Source organism: Lissotriton helveticus, chromosome 2_1 (assembly GCF_964261635.1).
Source record: "Lissotriton helveticus chromosome 2_1, aLisHel1.1, whole genome shotgun sequence".
Classification (NCBI taxonomy): Eukaryota; Metazoa; Chordata; class Amphibia; order Caudata; family Salamandridae; genus Lissotriton; species Lissotriton helveticus.
In genome coordinates, this window is record NC_136059.1 from 299597479 (window position 1) to 299623422 (window position 25944).

The window sequence follows — 25944 nt, forward strand, 5'->3', positions numbered from 1 at the left end:
AGGACCAAATGGGCGAAGGGCCCATCGCGACAGACAGGACTGTCCAGATAACAGTGCTTGTTAAACGTGTGCAAAGATGCCCATGCTGCTGCTTGACATACCCAGAACAGGGAGGTCACAGGATAACACAGTGGTGGAATGAGCACGCAAACACACAGGGGAGTTGATCTTGGCCAATGTGTAACATATCTTGAAGCAGAGCACTATCCATCTTGAGAAGGTCAGTTTCTGTCAGCCTTCCCTTTCTTAGTTTCCACATACCACACAAAGACCTGATCATCCACTCTTTTGTGCAATCTAGGTAGAACGACCAACTATTTTTGTGTCCAGACAGTTGAGCCTCTCTTCCTTTTTGGAGGGGTGAGGTGGAGCAAAGAAGGTAGGCTGGGTAATGTTCTGGCCTACATTGAAGGGAGTCACAACCTTTGGAAGGAAGAATGCATGCATCGGAGGACCTGCTTGTCGGAGTAGAAAGTGGTGCAGGGTAGGTGGGTGACCCTCCTGGATGACGTTCTAGAAACTAGACAGGCAGATTGTGCAGAGGCTCAAAGGGTGCACACATTTAGAGGGGGTGGGGGGGGGGGGGAGTGGGGGTGGGTGGGTTTGGGGGGAATTAAGCGCTGTGCTGGTAGCCTTTAAGGTGGCTGGAGTAAAGAGGGTTGTCCGGACAGATACCGTTTAACTGTGCCCAGAACAGAGCCCTGCTGGGCCAACAATAGAGCAAACAGAAGAACTGTAGAGAGAGGTGCAGAAAGAGGGTCGATGTTGAGAGAATAAAACCATATCACAAACTTATCTCCACGGCAGGCATATACCGATTTGGTAGAGGGACGCCTGGCTGCCAAAACAACATCACAGACTTTGGGAGAAAAATCGTAAGCTGTCAACGGTCACAGCTCAAACTCCATGCATGAAGAGTGCATAGGATCAGGTCCAGAACACTCATGATGCTGCAACAAAAGACCTTTTTGGAGGAGCTGCCTGATCCGAGGACCGATGGTCATGCTCAACAGTTTGTTATACCAGTCTCTCCGTGTCCAATCCACAGTCATAAGAATAACTTGGGCCTGGTTTTTCCTAATCTTCTTGAGAACTCTGGCTAGGAGTGGTTACACTTGAGATGAAAAACTTCTTCGGAGTGTGAGTCGCCGTGGAAACTCCAGCGCACAAAACAGTGGAAATTGCACGTTCTCCACGGTGGAAAACTGATCTAGTCAAGGCTCCCACCACTGCTGAAAGAGGCTTTGCAGGAGTTACAAGCAGGATGCAGGATGCCATGAAGTCCAACAACCTCTGGGTCATTCTTACCATAATCCAGGATAGAGACTAAAACATCGGTATCATAGCCTGAATATCATGGACTCGCTCCTTGGGAGGATAGACCTGAAAACTGTGCTGTGTCCAGAACAGCTCAGATGAAAAGAAGTGAATGAGAGAGATTTGGGTTTGACTTTGGCACACTGATAGTTAATCCCAACGAGCGTAGAAAGTACACCATAGTCCGGAAGTGGGAGAATGCTGCCCTGGGCCCAGCCCCCCTTCAACAGTCAATCGTCAAGGTATAGAAAAAGAAAGATCTCTGACCTTTTCAGATGAGCTGCAACCACCGCCATCACTTTCTTATGAGACCGTAGGGGAGCACTGCAATGTGAAAGTGCTCCTGGCCCACCATGAACTCCATGTAACGTTTGTGGGTAGGCAGGTCGGTGATGTGGAAAAATGCGTCCTGCAAGTCCAACTCTACCATCCAGTCTCCCAGGTCTAGGGCAGGCAGAACTTGTGCAAGCGTGAGCATTTAGATTTTCTCCTTTTTCAGAAAGAAATTGAGAAGGTGCATGTCTAGTAGAGGACCAAAACCTCAGTCCTTTTTGGGCACCAGAAAGTAGTGGGAATAGCAACCATGACTACTTCTTATGCCTGTACCCTCTCGAAGACTCACTTAACCAAGAGATCCAGAACTTCTTGATGGAGCAAGAAGAGGAACTCACAAAAGGAAGGGAGTAGCCCCCTTGGCCGATTTGCAAAACCAACTGTCCGATGTAACGGACCACCATGGGTGCAGATGATGGTATATCCTGTCCACCACTAAATGACCATGATGGTCAGTGGGCAAGCTCAAGGGATTTGGAGGCTATGGCTGCCTAGGGGGGTGGTGGACTGGCCTGACCTCTGGCTTCCTGCGACACATGGGTCTATGGAACCCACATCCTCAACCACAAAAAGGCTGGGTAGCCAGTTGGCCGTGGTGACTGGGATGGCATTTTTGAGACTTCCTTCCGTGGCCAAGAAGGGGCTGAAATTGAACAGGGGATAATATGGGGCTATAGACAAGCCCAAGTACCTGGACGCAGCTCTGCAGTCCTTAAAACGCTCGAGCGCTGAATCTGGCTGTGATGGGCATCACATGGTTGCAACTAGCTGGTTTCTCATGGGACATCCTAGCACACCAGTACAGAAAATCTCCCCAAAAAGAGTGTACACAAAAAGTCGAGAGAAAAAAAGTAAAAACAATTACTGAGGGTAGCTCAGACCAGCGTTATCAGCTAGAAAGGAAAGTACTGATATGGCGCCTATACCGACAGGACAAGCGCATTCAGCAAACTGTAACCCCGCACCCCGACCAAGACCATCAACAGTACGTACAAAACTAAACATACGCCGACTGGAGAAGGCCATTTTAAAGGGGGAGGAGTGTCTCCATCGGCACAAAAGCACGGTGGGAACAACAACGTGCCCGCATAAACTTACACAAGTTCAAAGGGGACATATGCAGGCGCACAAGCCGGTTACAAGTGATAAGAACAGCGCTAAACAACAGGACAACTACAACAACAGCATCAGCAAGGAAGAAGTCCGGACGGCATCACCCAGAACATAGCACCGCATAGCGAGGTAACAGCAAAACAGCAAAGTGCGGCCATCTTAGTGCAGGAGAAGGGGGCGAAAGCAGGGGAGGTCACTACACGGACCGCAGGCAGCGAGCGACAAGGACGATAGTGGAATCCAGCAACAAAGTATATAACGTGATATATATATATATATCAATCACGTTATATACTTATATATATATATATATATATATATATATATATATGTATATATCCTGCACTGACAAGCGCATAGCAACGCAGAGCCATATAAGAAACAGTGAAAGGCCGAGCGTGAAGGGCCGCCACCATCCTACCACCATCTACGAGAAACAAATCGCTAACCCTCAAACACAAGTAAACCAAAGAGCCAAACAGAGAAAGACAAAGCCCACATGAGCACAACAAGTACAAGCACTACAAGACTAACAAGCAGATCATCCACTGCAACAGATACCGATACCGGCAGAAGCACCGTCGAGTCATAGCAAACACCATACTCAATCACCCCATCAAAGAGGTACAGTCGCGACAGAGAGCACGTACAAAAGACAACAAGCGCACACAACGAAAAACGAGCCAGAGCAAATAAGGGGTACCAAGGAGGTCAGGCTGAAGCCAAACATCATTAAAAAACCACACAGACAAAGTGTCAACGCGCCACAAAAAGATCTCCCACAAGTCATCCGCCCGGAACCACAGAGCAGTAACAATAGATTTGAACTCCAACAAGCAAAGAGAGGGCTAATAAAAATGGCTGGCAACAAAGGGAAACCATCCCAACTGCAAAAAGAAAACAAGCCAGAAGGGAACTTGGAGTCTTTCATCAAACAAAAATCAGCAGCACTCTGGACAGCATACTTAAACAAGCATTGGAAATGCAATAGGTCTCGCAGCATTAGAGTTAGTGCTTTTAGAATTGTTTATGGGTTTTTTTTTTAAATCTTTAGCATTTTTGTTTCCTGTAGGCAATGCTAAAGAATTACAAAGAAAAAAAGCCATAAACAAATCTAAAAGCTCTAACTCAAACGCAGGAACATTAACTAATTCTCCCACAGTCACAGTATACAGAAAGCCTGTGCGGTTTCCTTTTAGTATAATGACTCCACCTTCTGAGTTGTTTGCGTTGCGCCAATACCACGAAGAAAGCCTTAGCACTCTTGAGGGGACGCAGCTATGTAGGTTCTGGTAGACCGAACGGTGGATCGTGTCATTATGGCGGCGTTTTTCCCATTGACCGTGTATTGTGAATCCACCTTTAACTGTACCGGGGGGGCCCCGAGAAGACGCAGCTATGTGGGTCTTGTTGATCGGGGATCGGTGTGATTAGGGCAGCGCATTTACAATTCACTACGATGTCATATTGGTTTTCCTAGGAGTGGTTCAGGGGTGGCCAGCTGTTCTTACGTTTTGTGGTCAGTGCCAGGATTACAAGGTATGCAGAGATTGAACTAGGGAGTGGTTCATCAATATTAAACTGGCAAGGCAATGCAGGGACGGGGCTGGCCAGAGTGCAGCCACGTGACAGGCAGGTTGGGTGCCGGGAGAACCAGATGTCTTAGTGAATGTCTTACTGAATCGGGGTGGACACTTCAGTTCTGTCTGTGTTTCCAGCAGACGGTGACTGGCTTGCACATAGTGCAGCCACCTAGCCGGGGCACTGGTGCACTTTATTTCATAAATTGGCAAGATTTCCTCACAGCTGCTTGCGTTTCTTGAGAATGCTGCACGTTACTTAAATATTGCTTAGGAAGCTCTATCTTGCGACTGTGAATGGAAGGGGAGGGAACCCTGACGTAGCGAAAATATTGATAGGCTGAAAACTGGTGTTTATGCTAATTGGTGGTAACAACTGCAGGCAGCAAGAACTAGGCAGTTCGAGATTGGTGTAGACAGAGCACAGAGGTAGTCGTTTGCAAAGGTCCGAAAGGCGGACAGTAGGGCCTTCAGCTGTAGCGGTCGTCAGGGTTGCTGAGGAGCAGGGTTTGAATTTCGGCGGGAATGCTCGACATTGTGCGACTCTGGGCAAATCACTTAATTCCACAATGTTGGTGTGCCGTTGTGTAACGTACTGGAGCTCGTGCGAGGGGCTCTGATACCACATGGCTAACCGGTTAGTGGTAATATTGTGACGGGGGCGCGCAACATCTTGCAAATCTGGGGAAATCACTTCATTCCTGCATGGTGACGTTGCTAGTGAAGCCATCAGGTTTGGCACACCAACGAAATAGGGGTAAACCCGTTTTTGGGGGTCGAGTTTGGCTGGGTCGTTCAGCATGTTGGGTTTGGGCCAAAGCACTTGATTATCTCTACTGTTGTGTCGGTCGATAACGCAAGTGACGGAGGCTGGTGCTCTGATACTCCCATTGCCAATCAGTTGTAATCTAACAATTGGGGCGAAGTGGTTGGTGTTAAATTCATCTGAAGACTTTTAGTGCAATAAGTGGCCCTAGTGCGCGCTTAGAAGGGATGGTGGTGCAATTTGTATCTTAAGCCTCGGTGCAATTTGTATCTTAGGCCTCGGTGAGGGGGCGTCACCAGCATCGGGATGGCATCTATTACATGAGGTGGGAGAAAAGGATGGGGGTGGGCGGGGAGCGTAGGGACGGCTCAGAGGCCTGAGGCAGAGCGCACCATATGGAGAGGGAGGGGGGTGGCAGTGGGAGGGTGATTGATGGGCGGGGCAGTGCTGGGGAAGCCTTTGATGTGGCCTGGCGGCCGTGGAAGCCGGGCCTTTGAAGTGAAGCTAAGCTTCACTTCAAAGGTGTCGGAGGAATGCGGGCGGCTGTGCACGCACTTTTAAGCTCAATGCGCATGCGCATTGAGCTTAAAAGTCACGGGCACTGCAAGGAATCGCCACGATTCCTTGCAAGTTAGATAAAGAGTAGATGAGCCCCTATAGTCTCGCTTGCTCGATGCGCATGCGCATCGACAGGCGAGACCTAAAAAACCAGCCGAAGTCCATGACTTGGCCATAACTACGAAGAAGACTACGGACGCAATCCAACTCAAACTGGCTGCAGTCAGAGCGGACATCCACACGACAAACAACAGGTTATCAGAAGTTGAACAAAGGATCAGCAACATAGAGGACAGGTCGCAACTCACAGGCAAAGCGATCGGCACCATTGCTAAGGCAACCACAGAGCTCCGAAAACAAGCAGCGGAGTTCGAAGACCGCAGCAGGAAAGGAAACATAAGAATACTTGGGGTGCCAGAAGGAGAGGAGGATAAAGCTGGATCGTGCGTGTCACTCGTTCAGAACCTCATACCCCATACCCCATTTGACAAATCTCAAATTCGACAACCCCTTTGAGCTGGACAAAGCCTACAGAGTCCCTGCCTTCAAACAATCGAACAGATCGGGCCCTAGACCGATAATATGCAAACCTCTACGCTCGTACCAAACGGACGCCATCTTTGGGGTGGCAAGAAAGAACAGACACAAAATTATCCTCACACAGGACTATTCAAAGACCACAGTAGACATAAAGAAAGGCTTTCTAGCCCAGAGAGACAAGCTAAGGAAAGAAAACATAACCTTCTCCTTCACCGGCCCGTCCAGATTCAGAATAAACAACAAAGGAATCACGCTAACCTTCGAAGATCCAGCGGAACTGTTGAGATATCTTAGGGGCCCAGCACTTCAGGAAATGGAAACGACAACCCTATCAAGCAAAAAGCGTGCCTCACCCGACCTCACGACGGACTAGACAAAACTCACAAATGGAAGCACGAAAGCAAACCAGAACGAGTTCGCATGACACGGAATGTGACCATATGACCCATAGGAAACCAAACGCTAAGAACACCTCAATGCCTCAAGAAAGTCACATGAAAGGAACTCTACCTCATGTACTAAAAAAGACTGTAAGCAAAATAAAACCAACACTACCTCACAGAAAGACTACCGTAAAAAGCAGAATGTCGTCGGCACGCCAAAGACTGATAGTCTGAAGCACAGGAAAGGAAAGCCCGACTCCATCTACTAAAAGACTGTTGATATCCTTTAACATGTATGCAGGATAAGAGTCACGGACACTGCGCTGCACTAATATGCGCAATAGATAAACGTATCCATTAATGCGGACAGCTTAGTATAAAGCATACAGTAACAGCGCAATAAGATTATCCCGGGGAAGCGGTGGGGTGGGAGGGACCTTGCTGTCGCACGTCCACAGTACGACGCAGTAGCTGGGGGGAGGGCAAAGAGGGGGCAAGGGGGAGAAGAAGGTGAGGGGTCGTCTTGTCTGTCTTGTCTGTCATGTCTGTCATGTCTGTCATGTTTGTCACGTTTGTCACGTTTGTCCTGTTCGCCCCGTATTTCTCGTCCATGTCTTTGTCTATGTCCACACCAAACTCTCAGACACACAGTCCGAGTCAAAGTTGCAATCACCTAACCAGTCCCAAATTGACAGACCACACGAACCCAAGGGCCGCAGAGACCACACCCAAGTAGAGCCTAAGTCGAGCCCCAAGCATGGTAACCCATGGCAATGAATAATAATACGGCACTGCTGGCGGACCTCAAAATAGTCTCCCTTAACGTTAAAGGTCTAAATAACCCGATTAAAAGAAAGAAAGTATTAGACTACCTGGCAAAGACAAAGGGGGACATTATGCTACTGCAGGAAACCAAACTCTCCAAGGACGACGCGAACAAGCTTAGGGCACGTTGGGTAGGTCAGGTAGCCTGCTCACCAGCGGTGGGCAAGAAGCAGGGAGTCATCACTCTGATTAATAGTAAGGCCAAGATAACCATTGAGAAAGAACAGTATGACAATGAAGGGAGACTACTGATCACTCAGCTGAAAAGAGGGGAAGAAACCATACTGGTAGCAAACATATACGCACCAAACACAGATGACACAACTTACTGGGAGGGGATAACGAGGGAACTAGAGGCGAATCATCCGAACGATATGATGGTGCTGGCAGGAGACTTTAACCTAGCTCTAGACCACACTCTAGACAGACAATCAAGGTCCCAAGCTCGACCCCCCGCGTCCCACAATATTCTAAAGAACATATGCAATATATTTAACCTGGAAGACCCATGGCGCTTACAACACCCAGATACCAGAGACTACACTTTCTACTCCAACCCACACAACTCCTACAGTAGAATAGAATACATCCTCATCTCAGGGTCACACACACACCTGATAGAACACACAGAAATTGCGGCAAGAACAATCTCAGACCACTCTTGCATCCGCCTACATCGAACAGGCCTACACAACAAGCACATCACCCGTAGATGGAGATTCAACAACATAACCATGGCAAAACAGGAGGACAAAAACTGAATTGACAAAGTCATTGAGGACTATAGCAAGGAAAACAACACCAGACAGACCCACAAAGCCTGTGGGATGCCCTTAAGGCAACTATCAGAGGTACGCTAATAGAAATCAAGGCCAGAAGAGATAGAGAAGCAAAAGCACAGCTAAACCAACTAGAGAATGACATCAAACAACTAGAAACTAACCATATTGGAGACACTTCCAACACAGCCGCGCTTGTAGAACTCACAGGGAAAAAGTATGATTTCAACAGGATTCTTAGCGAAAGAGCTGGTCTATGGATAAGAAAATATAAGCAAATCAACCTCTGCGAGGCGAACAAGGCAGGGAAATGCCTAGCGACATACCTCAAACACAAACAAAGACAACACTGTATCTCTACAATCACAGACACACACGCCAACACAAAGACATCCTACATACGTTCATGGAATTCTATAATGAGCTCTACAAAAGAGACGACAATCTGGACCAGGAGGGCTGCTCAGCCTTTCTGGACAGACTAAACCTACCCAAGATAACGAAAGAGGAAGCAAAAACACTAGGTCAAGACATAAAAGCGAAAGAGATCACTATAGCTATTAAGGCCCTAAAAGACAACAAAGCCCCAGGACCAGATGGATACACAGCACCATTCTATAAAACCATCCTAGACAAGCTACTTCCAGTCTTGACCAGCGTTTTCAACCACTGCGGAAGGGAGGGCCACTGCGGAAGGGAGGGGGCTGTAACAGAATCTATGTCACAAGTCAACATAATTGTCATACCCAAAGAAGGCAAAGACCCACAATGGCCCAAAAACTACCGCCCCATCTCACTAATTAACTTAGATTGCAAGTTATACGTCAAAGTCCTAGCCATAAGACTAAACAAAGTGCTTCCACAGCTGATTGGGTGGGCTACCTGAAAACACGCATGGCTCACAACAACACAAGACTCCTCTGTCAGGTCATAGAACACTCCTCTAAATCACTTAACCAGACGGTAGCAATCACGCTAGGCGCAGAAAAGGCCTTTGACAGGGTTTTCTGGCATTTCCTAGAGAAGAGCATGCAAGCATATAGTCTGGGAGATAACTTCACGAGGAAAGTCATGGCACTGTACAAGTGCCCTAAAGCACAGATAGCTATTAATGGAGCTTCATCGGCCCAATTTGACCTCCAGAGGGGGACGACACAAGGATGCCCGCTATCCCCGCTGCTGTTCCTACTAGCACTGGAACCCCCGATTAGAGACATCCTAGAAAACCGAAATATAGTGGGTGTAACCATCAACAACACCACAGCCAAACTCGCAGCCTACGCGGATCACTTACTCATAATAACAGAAGACCCCGATCAATCCATACCAGCACTCATACACACCATCGAAGCGTACGCTACTCACTCGGGATACAAACTCAGAGATAAATCGGAATGCATGCCCCTCAACGTACATACAACCAGAGAGGTAATAGGAACCTCAGGACTGGCCTGCCAACCTGGGTTTGTCAAATTTCTAGGTATCCAATTCGGGAAAAGTCTAAAAATCCCTCTAGAACAAAATGAGAAAACTACCCTAGAAAAGATCAAAAGACTACTAGAAACCTGGTCGCCCAAGTTCATTACCTGGTGGGGCAAAATAGACACAGTAAAGATGATGATCACTCCTATAGTAAACTACCTAGCAGGAATGCTTCCCCTAGGTCTCACGGACGAATTCCACAGACAGATAGACCAAATGTTAAACAAATTTATATGGCGGGACAAGAAACCTAGAATAGGGTTCCCAAAGCTAAGACTAGGAAAAAAGCTTGGAGGTCTTAACGTAGCTGACCTGAGAACCTTCCAGACAGCCTTCATAGCCAGACAAGGTATGCACTGGGTACTACCGAACCAGCAATACACACCAACCTGGCTCTCTATGGAGAAAGCCGTCCTAATGAACGCAGATCCTTTAACTCTCCTCACCGCCAACAAGCAGGCACAAAAGAATAACCCGATTTTTAAGATCACTAGGCGAGCGCTGCTCAAAGTAAACCAGAAGCTCGAGTATTGCATCAAAAACTCGCACTGGGAAACACTCAGGGCAAACCCCAAGATTAAATACAGGGGGAAACCCCTCGACAGAGTCGTGGAGAAAGCTAGGATTCTCGTATCCAGCTCAGTTGGAAGATGAGGGGTTGCCCCTCACCTTCAACAGCCTGAAAACTCGACACGACCTCCTAGACATAGAACTATACAATTTCCTAACAATCAAAACAGCCATAACAAAGCCAAAATGAACCAATCACAAACCCTCAATCTTCAAGTACATAGAAAACATAAACATGGCAGGCCATGAGGTCTAACACTGGCACAAACTCCTCCGCCCTGTCTTTACCAAACTAAACGCCAAAAACACCAGCTACTGGGAAACGCAGCTAGGCTCCAGACACACTGTACAAGAACTACAAACCTTTTGGGCGGCCCCATAAAAAAATATGATATCCCTAGTGCTAGCACAGACGAAATTCTGGATAATACACCAAGCATACTGGACACCAGCTCGACTTGCATCGATAGGACTGAGAGACATCGACAGCTGCTGGAACTGCGGCACAGAAAGAGGGGACCTCGCACATCTCATCTTTCACTGCAGTAAGGTTAGCAAATTCTGGGGGAAGGTGTTTAGCTTCATCAACAAAGCCCTAGGCTGTTCTCTAGAACAAACATTCGCCGCAACTACCACAGCACACATCACAGCAGACCTAGCCACACTACAGGACAGAAACCTCCTGGACTTTCTCCTGACGACAGCAGTTAAAACAGTGCTGGCCAAATGGAAGAACACCACCAAAGCCACATTCAAGGGGTGGCTGAACTGGGTTACATTCCTCACAGGGGCTGACAACACTGCACTCACCATGGAGGAACCCCAACAAAGGGATATGGTCAACACTAGACAAATTCCTAAACCCATACGAACCCCCATAAACAACAGAATATGCCAAACTAGCTTAATGCAACCCTAATAGGGCCCGGCGGTCTGTCACTAAACAACCGCCAAACTCTTATGTTTTGTTTTACGTTTTATGTAATAACTTGATACAAGACCAATCGCAATAACCTACATGTTTAATGTCATATGGGCGCAAGACTGTGGGGCAGATAAGCGAAGACTGTAAGACCAATCACTCATCCACAATCAAACACAGTCATCTCCGCAAACCGCTTTGCCCTATGTGAATGCCCAAAAAAACTTGATACTTGTTATATGTCACACTGTATGTTTGTAAAATGTAAATACCAATAAAAACAATAAAAAAAAAAAAAACAACAACATATGGTTTGATTCTGCACACAATGCATAAAAAACACAGAAAATACCACTAGGAGAAACTACATTTCCATACAGTCGAATGTGTAAGATGTTGAGTAGATAAAAATGCTTTGAGAATCACCTGTTAAATTGATTTCTACACTGATTCCTTATTAGAATTCTTGTCCTTTCATTGATATTTTATGGAGTACGAGGCCTATTCTCAAAATGCATTTTGTAGTACTTTAATGTTACTACGATAGTACCACTAAAGTATTACAAAAAGCTATTCACATACCTATGAGTGTATAGCTCTACCTCCACCTCTCCTATCTTTTCTATGGTGATATCCTCACACATTACTAATTCATGGTAAATGTGGGAGGGACAGGGCAGTGGTTGAAAAATTAGGCATACTGCAAAATAGGTAGGGGTTAGGAAGAAGCAAGAAGCGGTTAAAGAAGGGGTAAGAATGGGGTTTTTGAAGGGATGTGAACCCACCACAAAACATTGCTATTCACAAACCTTACCTCTAAAGTTACATCAGCCAAAACAGTAGCGAATTTAAGTCCAGCACCACACAGCCAACCACTGATACTGCAACACTCTCCCATAGAAATCAATAGAGGTAGGAATTTAAAATAAAAGCCCCCTGGAAATATTGTTGTTAAATTAATTTAAAAAAATCAATGATTCTAATGTTAAAAACCTTAAAAAATGTAATTAATTGAACCAATTTGTATGAAAATATAATTACATTACTTTTAAGTCTATACATATAACCTATTAATAAAAAATGTTTTAATTTAGGCGCGGTTGCTTTATTCATTTAAACTTCAGAAAAGGATTTATTTTTTAATTAAATTAAATTAATTGAATATTTTTTTTTTTAAACTAATCAAAACACTGAGTAGAGCTCTCTATATTAGAAGTATATGGTAGGACTGTACCGCCGCAAACTCCAAATCATTGATTAAGTGGACTGACCAGATAACGCTCTTCGCTTTTACCCACAGCTGTAGCCATATTAGTTACGGTTGTGTTCCCCCCCTCCTCTATTCTGTATACCAGGATTAATGGTTGGCAAAAATTATTCAAGCACATTGACTCAAACTGACTCAATGCTACAGGATTTTCTATAGCCACAACGTTAAGTAGGGAACAATAATTCACCCGTTTTTACCAGAATGTAAAACTCAAAAACAGCAATTTACAACAAAAAAAAATCTCACCCAAAGTAAAAGGTTCATATTTACGAATTATATATTAGAAATTACAAAAAACTATTTGCAGAAGGAACTCAAATGTATTTTTTTATCCATTTATTTTTATATTTAAAAAGGTTATTAAAAAATGTTGTTAATACATTTTATTAATTGGAAAATGTATATCATTTTTTACATACAATTAAATTTATATATATATTTTTTAATTCAAAATAACTTATTTTATTTTAACATCAATTCCTATGGTGTTCCATTTTAAGACCTTGGCCCCTTACTTTCTATGCAAGGACCATGGCCATGTGTGGTGCAAAACTTACTACAGCCCCTTTTTGGCTGTAGTAACTTTACACTTGTAAATGTAGCTTCACCCCGTTTCAGGATATGGAGATATGCCTACACTTTTGATTAACGTTACACTCTTACGTGGCGAATAGCCAAAAGTGATAAATGTTACTCAAAAGTGTATGAGTAAAGTCACATGTGTATATTTACTTAAGTGGAAGTTTACCTTTACAAAAAGGCCCTGACATGTTTCAAAGTAAAAGCAGACAAAAGCCTACCGGATGAAGTTCATATAAGTAGTTGGCCATCGGTGATTTCAGGACTCTATCTACAACATCACAAACCAAATCCTCCAAGCGGAATAGCAAATCTTCAAATGTTATGAAAGGGCACTCTGCTTCAACATGTGTGTATCTGTTAAAAGAAAATAAATTTTAAAAAAATTAAAAATTATTTTATTTTGATATTTTACAACAGTGTAATAGGTGGTTCTGTAGGAGTGTTACGTCTTTGCACAGGAAAAAACTGCTCAAAATCAAGCATTAAATATGAAGAACAGAAAAAAGATTATAGTTTAATTTAAGAGTGGGCTACCCGAGGCAATTGAGGACAATCTGAAAACATGTTAAAACTGTTTTAGGATGATTTACCTGGCACACTATGTTCCTTATGGAACACTGAAACATCAGCGTTGTCATTCCTAAACAAAATCAATAACAGTCACGATACACAACATTGATTGCTACAAGTCTACGCAAATATCATACATTCAACAAAGCTGTTCATTTGCTTACAACAACTTGCATGATGTCAACATTTCCCTTTAAGGAGAACAAGGTTAGACATAAATTGGTGCAGGTGAGGTCACTGAGATAAAAGAAGAAGCAAACTAGGGTTGAAGCCAGAAATATTTGTTTCAAGGGTCATAGCCCCAATAAAGACAACAATATGGAAGTTTCATGGCAGCGGAATTCTACCTGCTTATTTTTAAAATATTGCTGTAGTATTATGGATACTTTAAAGCATTATGCATTTTCGTTTGTATATTTTGGCTACGGTATTGTTTATCACTTAAAATTTTTTTGCGAAATGAGTTACAAATTGTGTATTTTAGAGCATGTTACGTCCAAAAGGAATATAATTTGTAGAAACAATTAGAGAAGGGTTGTCTCTTCAAGAAACTACTAGTAAGATTAAAGTCTACTGTTCAACATAAACCATTTTAGACATTGGCAATCCTTGCTCTATTAGGGCACGACTCACCCTGGAGCCACCTACCATAACAAAATATATATATTTTAGCTTTGCCCAAACTTCTAAAGCTACATGAGGACACCCATCCCTTCCAGTAAAAGAAGCAAGTCCGAGAATACAAGAAAGAGGCATCAAAGGGATGGCATAAAGGCTGCAGAACTGCAATGAGGACGGCTTCAACTTGCAGTTATAAAGATTTATTAGCAAGCTATCAGGCTATATTTTCCTTGTCCTAGCCAGTACTCTAGGAGACTGCAACAAGAACTATACAGCTACATCATGCCACCAGAGACAATAAAGTTTACCAGAACAAGAAAATATGTTATCGAGAAGCAACAGAAAAGAGAAAATCCCACACAAAGAAGTAGAACCAGGCAAAGGAATGCCATTGAACTACAGACATGAGTTCAGGCTGCAGACCATGGTCATCCAGGTCATGGCTAGTGCCTCTTGTCCTCTATGTGTACTTCACTCACATGCAGATGGCGCCAATAGGAAACTGATGTCAAATGTTACAGTAGGTAGGTGGTGCCATATGCTGCAGCATGTGTTGACAGAGACCAGGGTGACCTGTACAATGCCTGACACAAGGTCTGTCTGTGCACTGCCAAAGTGTTGTTACAGTGAGACTCTAAGGGACTGTCCCATCTGGGCAAAATTATGATCCATGACTGATACAATCACGTTACCTAGAGCACTTTCAGAGCAGCCTGCAGCAGCAGGTGGATACAGTCAGCCAGTAAAATCTGAAAGTTATACAGGTACAATAAAATATTAAAGTGGAGGCCAAACATAAATATGGACCGGCCTGGCACATGAGAGCCACCTCGTGTCTATAGCCTTGGGTAGAACTCTAACCGAAATAGCTTTGATTCTGTTTATGAAAAGTTTCATTAGCATATACAATGCAATATACCTCTGCTCTAACCTGAATAAGTGTCAGTGCTCTTCACATTGCAACAACCAAAGAGAGACTGATCTTTTTAAGAATGTGATTGCAGAAAACGAGGGGATGGGGTGGTATAAAGAGGGAACAAAAAGTATTTGGCCATGGTCATTGTTAATACAGTGTATCAAATGCCCTATAGAAGATAGATTATCATTGACACTGGAAAACAACAACCTCCTGGACCCCAATCAACCTGGATTCAGGGCTAACCACAGCACCGAGACAGCCTTGAGCGCAGTCACTGATGACATCAGGGCCCTGCTGGATTGCAGTGAAACAGCAACCCTCATCCTACTGGATCTATCAGACACCTTGAAAACCATCCCCCCACCTCATCTTGATAAACAGACTCCACCACTTGGGAATCCGGGTACACGTCCTCAAATGGATCTCCTCATACTTCACCAGAACTCAAAAAATCAGGCTCCCTCCATGCACCTCTGAACCCAAGAAGATCATCTGCGGAGTCCCCCAAGGATCATCTCCCAGGGCCAACATTGTAAGATCACAAGGGCTCAACATAATTTGCTACATTGACAACACCCTGACCATCATGAAAGACGACTACCACCACCAGAGCAAGCTTCCACAAATGTATGATGAACATAGCAGACAGGATGAAGGACAAGTGCCTGAAGCTGAACAGAGACAAGACCGAAGTACTCATCTTTGGGAAAACACCTCACCATTGAATAACACATGATGACCTGCAGAAATCCCCCCTGCCCGGACGGACCACGAACCCAACCTCATCATCATCTTGGGCAGCAAGGTATCTATGAAAAAGCTGAAAAAACGCAGTCTCATCCACATGCTTCCACACCCCACACATGCTCCGCAAGATCATCAGGTGGCTCCTACTCGAACCCAGAAAAAGTCACACAGGCCCCTTTCGCCAGTAGGTAGGACTACCGGAACACTCTCTACGTAGGAATCACTGCAAGTCTACTGAAGTGACTACACACAATACAGAACTCAGCATCAATAATCGTGCTCAACCTCTCCAGATGGATCTTCATCACAACCCCATGATAATAAGCTACACTGGCTCCCGTGCCAGATCAAGATGTTGACCCATGCATACAAAGCCCTACACAACATTGGACCAACATACAACAACAAGCGCATGACCTACGACCAACCAACCAGACACCTACGATACGCCTCCCTCTTCCTCGCAGACACCCCACAGATCTGCTGAGCCAACTGTGGAAAAGTAAATTTTGCCATGTTCTGTGTCCCTACGTGTTCCCCATCCTATGTTGTATGTGCATGATTAATATGCATATGTATTCCCCATGTTTGATTAAAGACGCAATTACAGTTGTGTCCATTCCTAGTATACCAGTTCCCAGTTCTCGTGAATACTACGAATATCAGGCCTATGTAAAACTACGTTGCCACGTTTCCCAGTGTGCACGTTATTTCATTGTAAAGTCCCCGTTTCTAGGCCTCAAAAGGGCCCGGACACCAGATTCAGCTCCTGTCTCCTGAGCCCTCGCTGAGGAGTGATACAGCCCCCACCTGTGTTCCTGACCCTTCACTTACTTCCTGCCTCACAGTGCCCGGTTCAGCCTGGCTCTGCCTCTGAGTCTGCCAAGAGTATGTTATGATTCTAGTTATCAGTCCAGCCCTCCTTCTCTGCATTCCTAAGCTACTGAATCGCATCAATAGTTTCAGTCATCGTCTAGCCTTTACGTCTCCATGTAAGAGAAATACTGTATTTATGGTCATTTAATATTCTTCATCACGCACTACATGTAGAATAATGCATGCACCAGTCTTAGAGTCTGTTAGCCTTTACCCCGATAACTTTTGGATTCTATCAACATGTTCTCTAAACATCAGATACTAGATATTGTTTAGGTACATGTCGCCCTGACTCTCTAGACTTCAGTCTCTGCTCCTAGCACAGAGTTCATAGCCCCCAGCTTCTCCTAGTAACACGTCATTGTCAGTCTGCGCGCACCATTAGGTTAGAGGTCCCGGCTCCTTAGGTAGCCCCCTCCATGTTTCCGCCCCCTTTATGACATATTCTGTTACGTTTGCATCACATGTCTATGTACACGCCTCCTGTTACACCTACTTTCACCCTTATCTTTCGCGACTGCTATTGACCACACCCACTGCTCTGCCTATTGTATGTATTGCAATTGCAACTGTTTTAGTATATATGCTTGTGTATTGTTATTAAAGTTAGCGCGCTCATCCCAGATCCAGCCCCGGCAGCTGCCGGGCCCTGCCATCCTATTCCTGTGCAGGTTGTCCTGTTCCTGTCCTTTATGCTGTATTAAACCTGCAAACTCCTACTACCTCGAATCTTGACTCTTATTCATTGAGCTATCTGTTATTACTATGTCCAGTAAAACCTAGATCCGGTATTATTTATTTATATACCACATAATGGCGCCCGAATAGGGACTTGCCCTTTCCCCACGCGCCGGTGAAGCCACGTATGCCCCCTGACCCTCTGCAGCCGTGACGGAATTCTTCTGCGCACCGGCAGATATTTCTGCTTCAAGTATCCCTCAGGCCCACGGAGAAGACGGAGGTTGCGGTCCAGCATCCAGACGAGGCGGTGGAGGAACGCGGCGAGTCCCGACCAGAGCCCAAGCCGAGAGTCCAAGGTCCGAGGTATCCGGAGGCCCACCCGTAACAGAAGTCCGAAGTTCGTCCGTCCGGCGTCGAAGCAGTCCAGTCCAGTCCGAGGCCTTCCGTTCTTGCTGCCCGGTGAGTACCGTTGCTGGGGTAGTATCTAGACAGGGTCAATCTAATTGTCTCTGGTCCGTGGGGTTTGGTGGTACACAGATCCCAAAACGAAGTGCCCACTCCGGTGGATGCGGGTCCTGACGTGTCTCTTTATGAGACCGGTAAGTTTCGTACTGTTTCAGCAGTGCATCTAGTTTCTGTTCTAAGTCAGTTCTGTTCTCGAGAAAATTCAGTATTCTGTTTTCCGTATTCCAGGTAGTATTCTGTTCGAACTGTTATTCTAAATGTTCTTCATGTATTTTAATGTCGTGGTATGAATGTGGAGTAATTATCGTGTTCATTGTGTATTGTATTGTGTCTAGGTTACAGTCCAGTCATGTCGTGGTTTTCTAAACTACGTCAGTTAAGAACTAGAAAAGGTCTGTTAGAAGAAGCAGTTCCTGTCCCGCCTAGGGACAGTCCAGGTCATTTTATGTATCAGAAGCATGGCATAAGTGCCATATTGTATCTAGATTTATGGGTAGAGTATACCAAACAGTTAGAAGAAAAGTATAGATGGCCCGTATCGGGTACATGGGATGCCGAGTGCATCATGCGAGTAGAAGAAGCATTATGGAAAAAGAAAGCCAGACAGTCACAGAAAGATGCCATCGAGTTATGGCGCAAAGAATCTCATAAAAGAACCGAAAAAGAAATCAGAAAGTCAGAATTAAGTAGAGAATCCTTAGAACGAGCCCAAGAAAGGGAATTAATCGAGATAGGTGAACGAGTCAAAACCGAACAGTCAGACAGACAGAGAAATGCCCTCATTAAGGGTATGTATCCTCTTCTTGCCGAGGGCTTGCCAAAAGCGACCCCGGAGGCATCCAGTAATTTTCCACCACCATTAGTTCCGACCAAGCTACGTCACAAACCGACCGCAGCTGATATTTTCATCTCGTCCTACTTGGACGACACGGTTCCAGAATATGCAAATCCTGTTCCGCCAGTCCCTGTAAACAATGTAAATCCTGCTCCTCCAGACACCGGAGTACCTGCTACGGTACCCCCGGTCCAGCCTACATTACAATTGCCCGCCGCACCAGCACGAAGAGTATCAGTCGATGATTCCGGTCTAGGGGCCGCAGGAGGAGGTCCTCCTGGTACCCCGCCACCACACCAACGTTTAACGTTAGTCGAGTTACATGAATGTGCATTACAGCGTACGCCCAAATATAAGTCCGTTGCAGATATCCGACGAGCTCTTACTGAATGCCGCTATGATCCAGTCGCAGGTGATGATAGCACAGTTATATATTCCATCCGTGTAAGACGGGTGACCGGGTATTTGGACACCCTACCAGATATGAAAGAAGATCTAGACAGGATATATCGTTTCATCCGTACAGGGAATGATCCAGAAAGTATTGGCGAAGCCATGTCTCAAAGGAAAGCTGAGATCCAGCTCATGTTATTAAAGTTTCTGATTAATTGTTTAATAAGAGAACAAGATTATCCGACCAAAGATCCAGCCGAAATGAGAATCCTGACAAGGTGGAGTGATAATATAGCCGAGGGTAAACACAGAACTATCAGTAGTATAGAGAGTATGTACAAGAGAATTCGTAAGGAAATAATAAAGCTACACGAACAACGTAAAGCAGCACAAGTAAGCGAGAAAGAGAATGACTCTTCTACTGAAGAGGTAGACGACGAGAATCCCGCCAGAATAGCGTATGTAGGAAAATCTAGATTTCCAGACCGCCATTTACGCCTAGAACACAAGTCAGTTTTTCATCATCCAGCACCAGAACAAGGTTCTCTAGAACAAGTATTTCAAGCTACCGATCATATCCTGAAATCACGAATCGGTTATAGCGAGTTAAGTACTATGCATGAACAAGAACTAGCCCGATCAGCAGTCCGATGGATTACTGATTCTACCACTTTTCCAGACGAAATAGTGGCACAAATGTTTCTGAAATTGCCCCCAGCCGAGCAGCGACTGGTGGGTATGTATATGGTTCAGCACCTCATCACATTGTATGAGGGTCAACATTCTGATCCAGGTCCGTTACACGATGTCCTGAACGAGTTACTCCAGTATAGATGGAAAGGTTTAGGTACCGATTTAATTAGTGTCATTCTAGAACAGCGCCACAAATCTAGTACGTTTTTGAACCCGCATTTTGTTCATGTCTCACCTCCAGAAAGTAAACCGTTTTACATAGATAGACAGAACCCGTTACGAGAAGTACATCCAGTCAGGACAACAGATGGTGAAATGCAACAAGTGTTTGTTTACACCCCGATTACAAAGATGGAACTCTTAGAAATGAAGAAATTAATTCCCTGTCACGACAAAGATCCAGCAGGGTTCCACCGAGAATTAAAAGACATGCTCCGTATGGGAGAATACACGTATCCAGATATTATTAAAATGTTAAAGGTCCTGTTGCCCGCAGGGGTATACGAGAAACTCAAGGAAAAAGATTGGGAGGTGGGAGAGAAAAAGATCGATTGGGCAGTTCTAGAAGCCGAAGATAAGATACGAGTACCAGGTACCGGTCTTGGAGAGAAATGTAAAGAATTACCTGAATTGTTAATACAAGTTTTGCCCAGATTATTAGCCACTAGAAAGGAAGACTGGGATGCAATCTCAGCCTGTAAACAGAAACAAGATGAAGACACTAGTGATTTTTATTCTAGATTTGAAAAATGTTTTATTATAAACAGTGGCTTGAAGACGAGTAGCGAGTCGTACCCTCATCTTTTTGTTACTAAACTAGTCGAGAATTCAAGTCCACAAGTTAAGAATCGAGTTTTGAAAGTCGAAAGTACGTGGCAAGCTAGTACCCCGTCCCAGATGTTACAGATGCTTCAGTATCACCAGAATAGAATCAGAGAAGAGCAAGAACACGAGAGAAAACGTATGAAAGACACGAAAATGAAAGTACTAGTTGCACAATCTGTTCCTCAAGACAGTCAGAAGAGGGGTCCGAATCAAGCCAGTCATCCTGCAGCTCCCGTTAAAGGGACATGCAATTATTGTAAACAGCCAGGTCATTTCATAAACGAGTGTGCAGTTCTGAAACACAATATAGCTACTGGTAAGACTAAGGAAAGACCACGTCCGCCTAGACAAGAACAAGTTTCACAGACTTCTCAGCCACAGAATGCACAACAGACAGTTCCAGCACCGCAGCCTATTGCTGCAACACAGCATGTTACACAGCAGATGTATCAGTATGCTCAGACAGAGTATCCAGAGTATCAACAGTATTCATGAAACAGCCTAGAGAGGGAGGTAGGCTTGCCTCTCATCGAGATTCCTGTAGATCAAGAAGGTCCCTATGTTCATAGTCAAGTACTAGGGAAAGACAGAAAGTTTCTGATTGATACAGGGGCAAGTAGGACCACCATCAGTCACGCCGAAGTTCCAGGGGCTCCGCTCTCAGGCTCAAGAAATGTTTCCCTTGGATTTTCAGGAAAGCCTATTGTAAACGAGATATCTAAGCCAGTTATCCTAGAAGTAGGTCCATTGTCCCGCACTACTGATCTATTACTTACGAAGTCATGTCCAGAAAATTTGTTAGGCATTAAGACACTGAAAGAATTAGGTGCAGTTATTTGCTGCTCCCCAGAGGGAATACGATTGTTTTTACGTGACTTCAAGGGTCACTATGTATTACGAGATTTTGATCCAAGATTGTCTAATGTTCCGCAGCATCTATGGGCGCAAGGTCCAACTGATGTTGGCTTCATGCAAATCACACCCCATCGTGTGACTCTCAAACCAGGTGTAGTGTTACCACGAATCAGACAGTACAGATTGCCACCTGAGGCTGTAGCAGCCTTATCCAAAATTATTGACGAGCTCATGGCTCAAGGAGTAGTTGTAGAAACTGACTCCAATGTATGTAATTCTCCGATCATTCCAGTCATGAAACGTACTGATCCAAATGCACCCCCAGTATATCGATTAGTGATTGACCTACGAGAGCTCAATAAATGTATTATTCCCCAGTACCCAGTTGTTCCAGATATTTCTTCCCTATTGACAGCCATTGATTCCGAAGCAACATTTTTCACAGTCATAGACCTCAAGAACGCGTTTTTCAGTGTCCCCATTCATCCAGACAGCCAGTTTCTTTTCGGATTTTGTTTAAATGGAAGGAGCTATATGTTCACACGAGCTCCTCAAGGTTTTACAGAAAGTCCTAGTATTTACAGTCAAGCACTTAAGAGACAACTAGACAATATTCACATGCCAACTGACACTGCCCTGCTCCAGTATGTCGATGATCTACTGATCACAGCCCGTTCTGAACGTGCTTGCGAGCAAGCATCACTTACAGTCTTGTATTTTCTCGCCGAGATGGGGCACAAGGTGTCCCCTTCAAAGCTTCAGTTCTGTGTCCAGCAAGTGATCTACTTAGGCCACTTACTGTCCAAGTGGGGTAGGCAGTTGACACCAGACCGTATCCAGTTAATAGCAAGTCTTCCTCAGCCCAAGACACAGAAGGAGGTACGTGCTTTTATCGGCCTTACTTCTTATTGTAGACAATGGATTCCTCAGTATGCATTTCTAGCCAAACCACTGATACAGTTAACGACACAGGAGGCAGCCGTATCGACTGTCCTCCCTTGGACATCTGAACATACACTTAGTTTCAATGAGTTAAAGAAAGCTTTATGCCAAGCTCCAGTTCTAGCTACACCGAACTACAGTAAGCCTTTTACACTTTTCGTCACAGAACGTGAAGGTACAGCATTATCTGTTCTCACACAAGATCAAGCAGGACAATACAAGCCCTGTGCTTATTTTTCTAGCACATTAGATCCAGTAGCCCAGGCTCTGCCTGTGTGCCTCAAGTCAGTTGCAGCCACAGCACTAGCTATCAGACAAAGTGATTCCATAGTATTAGGACATTCCTTGACAGTACAAGTTCCACACTCCGTGGAAGTTCTTTTAAACCGAACACAAACTCAGCACTTGACAATTGCACGTTTAACAGGTTATGAATTGACACTGTTCCAGCCACACATAGAAATCAGACGCTGCAACGTTCTAAATCCTGCTACACTGTTACCATCAGTTAATTCAAATCCTGCCACACACGACTGTGTGGAAGTAGTTAATATTATGACTAAGCCAAGACAAGATCTGACAGATATTCCATTACCAGATCCCGACCTGACACTTTATGTGGATGGTTCATGTATGAGAACAAGTACAGGAGAACTAGTAGCCGCGTATGCAGTGACTACTGACACTGAAGTTATAGAAACACACCGTATTGACACCCTGTCTGCTCAAGCAGCAGAGCTAGTTGCTCTGACACAAGCCTGCATACACGCTAAGAACCTGAAAGTTAATGTTTACACAGATTCACGCTACGCATTTGGAGTTGTACACGACTTCGGAGTGCTCTGGCAGGAGAGAGGTTTCATGACTTCTCATGGAACCAAGATTCAGCATGGTCTCCTTATTCAAGCTCTGTTAGATGCCATACATTTACCGACATCTATTGCTATCATGAAGTGCAAAGCACATACGAAAATTACTGACATTATTTCTCAAGGTAATGATCTAGCAGATCGCACAGCCAAGCTTACAGCACAGACTCCAGACATTTCAGTTAATCCGACACAGACACATACTCCAGATCCAACTATCTGTATGACAGTTAAAGACCCTACTCAAGATGTCATAGATATCCAGTTACATGCTACTCCCGATGAAATCAAGAAATGGTCCGAACAAGGAGGGGTCCAGACAGATCAGGGTTGGGTGACGAAGGGTAGAGCCACATGGTTTCTCCCCGACTCTATGGTTCAAGTCATTATCAATACCGCACATAGTCCAGCACATTTAGGAGAAAAAGCTATGTTAGACAGTATCCAAAACATTTGGTTCAACAAGCATTTACGAGCTGCAGCCAAGCAGAAAGTCCGTACCTGTATGATATGTTGCCAGTTCAATCCAGGTAAAAGTGTCCCGGTGGAACAAGGTGGATTCCAGCCCCCTGACCACCCTTTTGAAGTCCTCCAGATGGATTATATTCAGATGGAGCGATGTCGAGGTTTCAAGTATGTCCTTGTAGTTGTATGCGCTTTGTCCAGGTGGACAGAAGCATATCCAGTCCCAGATTACACAGCCGCGACCACTGCCAAGCAGTTGGTTCGTGAGTTCTTCCCCCGTTATGGACTCCCTAGGGTCGTATATTCTGATAACGGCCAGCCATTCTCATCTGAGCCTATGAAACACGTTTCCCTTTTGTTAGGGTACCAGTGGAAGTTCCATTGTGTACGCCATCCTGAAGCAGCCGGTCTCGTAGAGAGACATAATCAGACCCTGAAAATCCGCATTGCCAAAGTATGTAAAGAGAAAGGTGTGGACTGGCTAGTAGCTCTGCCAGTCGCTTTATTTTATATGCGCATGGTCGCACACTCCAGATCAGGTCTGTCCCCGTACGAGGTCGTATTCGGCCGCCCCCCTAACATGTGGGGTACACCTAGACCCCGAAGTATTACAGATGTTCCAAGTAATATGCTGACAGATTACCTAGCTTCCTTGATGTCTGCCCTACACTCTTGTCGTTCACAGGTTGCCGCCGCATTTCCAGACAATACCGAGGTGGCACCGCATGAAATCGTTCCCGGATGTTTGGTTCTTGTGAGGAACTTTGATCGTTCAAGTCCGCTGGAGCCTCGTTGGAAAGAGCCACGACAGGTCCTCTTGGCCACCCGTACTGCCGTCAAGCTGGAAGGCAGGAAGGGCTGGATCCACCTGTCTCATGTGAAAAAATTTTATGGTTTAAAGACTGTGTCCAAGAACATTCCTGAAGATTTGAAAGACTGCCAAAGTACTGTTCTCAAGGACTGTCCCGCAAAAGACAATGATACTGAACCCTCCCTGTTAGAGAAAACTCCGCAACAGGAGTATAAGCAAAAGTTAAGGTCTAGTAAAATAAGTCAGCCAGTTTGATTGTCTAAGTCCTCCCCTAGGTGAAACGGTTAGACCGGTTTCTGACATGTATAAAATAGACCCCCATAGTGAGAGAGTTAGTCAAAACTCAATCCGATGTATCGTTTTTCTAAGTTTCATATTGTTTTTCAGCCTTATGACTACCTGCACAGGTTATGCATTTTATTTGTGTTTTCCAGTTTCTCATGTAAATAAGTCTTCTAATGTTATGGTAGAACACACGTTTAGTGATCTGCCTCCTCATGAACTATCTTACCGTCTTGCTATGCGTAATAATTCCTTTATCCGCATGTTACATTATTCACACCAGACCAGCAATGCCACTAATTGTTGGGTGTGTGGTCGACTCCCCCCTTTCCAGACACCGAAGGGAGTTCTGCCACTCTTTCCTTATCCATTTTCACATAATGGTTCGTGTGGAGCATGGTCCACGTTAACGTTATCCTCAACAGATATGTCTTTTCTTAACAGTACATGTTTTCCAGACAAGCAAGGTCTTCCCCACAGAACAGGGTTAGATCTAGAAAATGAAGTTTATAATTTAGGTAATTATTCTTCGAATTTCATGGTCCTGAATGTTCAGTCTGATTCTACTCCAGACTTACCTGCTATGTCAGTACTACCAGTTAAAGGCGAATTATGTGTCCGAAAGAATGGTTCTGTACATGTAGGACATAGTGATTGTACTACTATTGTCAAGTATAGTGACAGTAGGAAATCTATTTTTAAAGCTTCACGTCATTCTTATTTTGTTTGTGGTCAGACCGCATATGTTCGTCTGCCCCTCGATTGGGAGGGAACCTGTTACATTGCCTTCCTACTGCCACCAGTTTTTCTAGCCCCATCTGATTATCACAGAAACACACATCTAGTACACACTAGACACAAGAGAGACCTCCCTATTGTCGATTATACTGAAACTGCTATAGAACAATATATAGATATCAATAAAGGTGTCTTCCCTTATTTAGGTACTGTTGTAAATAGTAAACTGATACGTAGATTAACCAGAACTCTCGAAGCAGTAGTGATTGAGACTACTTCTGCTCTAAGTAACTTAACCGAAGAACAATCCTTTATGAGAATTGTCGTGCTCCAGAAT

General features: G+C 44.7%; 1 protein-coding gene across 2 annotated transcripts in view; it reads right to left on the reverse strand.

The window, feature by feature from the left end:
* Window positions 1-25944, reverse strand: part of NARS1 (asparaginyl-tRNA synthetase 1) — a 190007-nt gene that overhangs the window by 39616 nt on the left and 124447 nt on the right. For both annotated transcript variants that reach the window (XM_078674861.1, XM_078674862.1), the window contains exon 11: window positions 13239-13374. In XM_078674861.1, the coding sequence (XP_078530987.1) occupies window positions 13239-13374 (136 nt within the window). The remainder of the gene's footprint in view (window positions 1-13238; window positions 13375-25944) is intronic.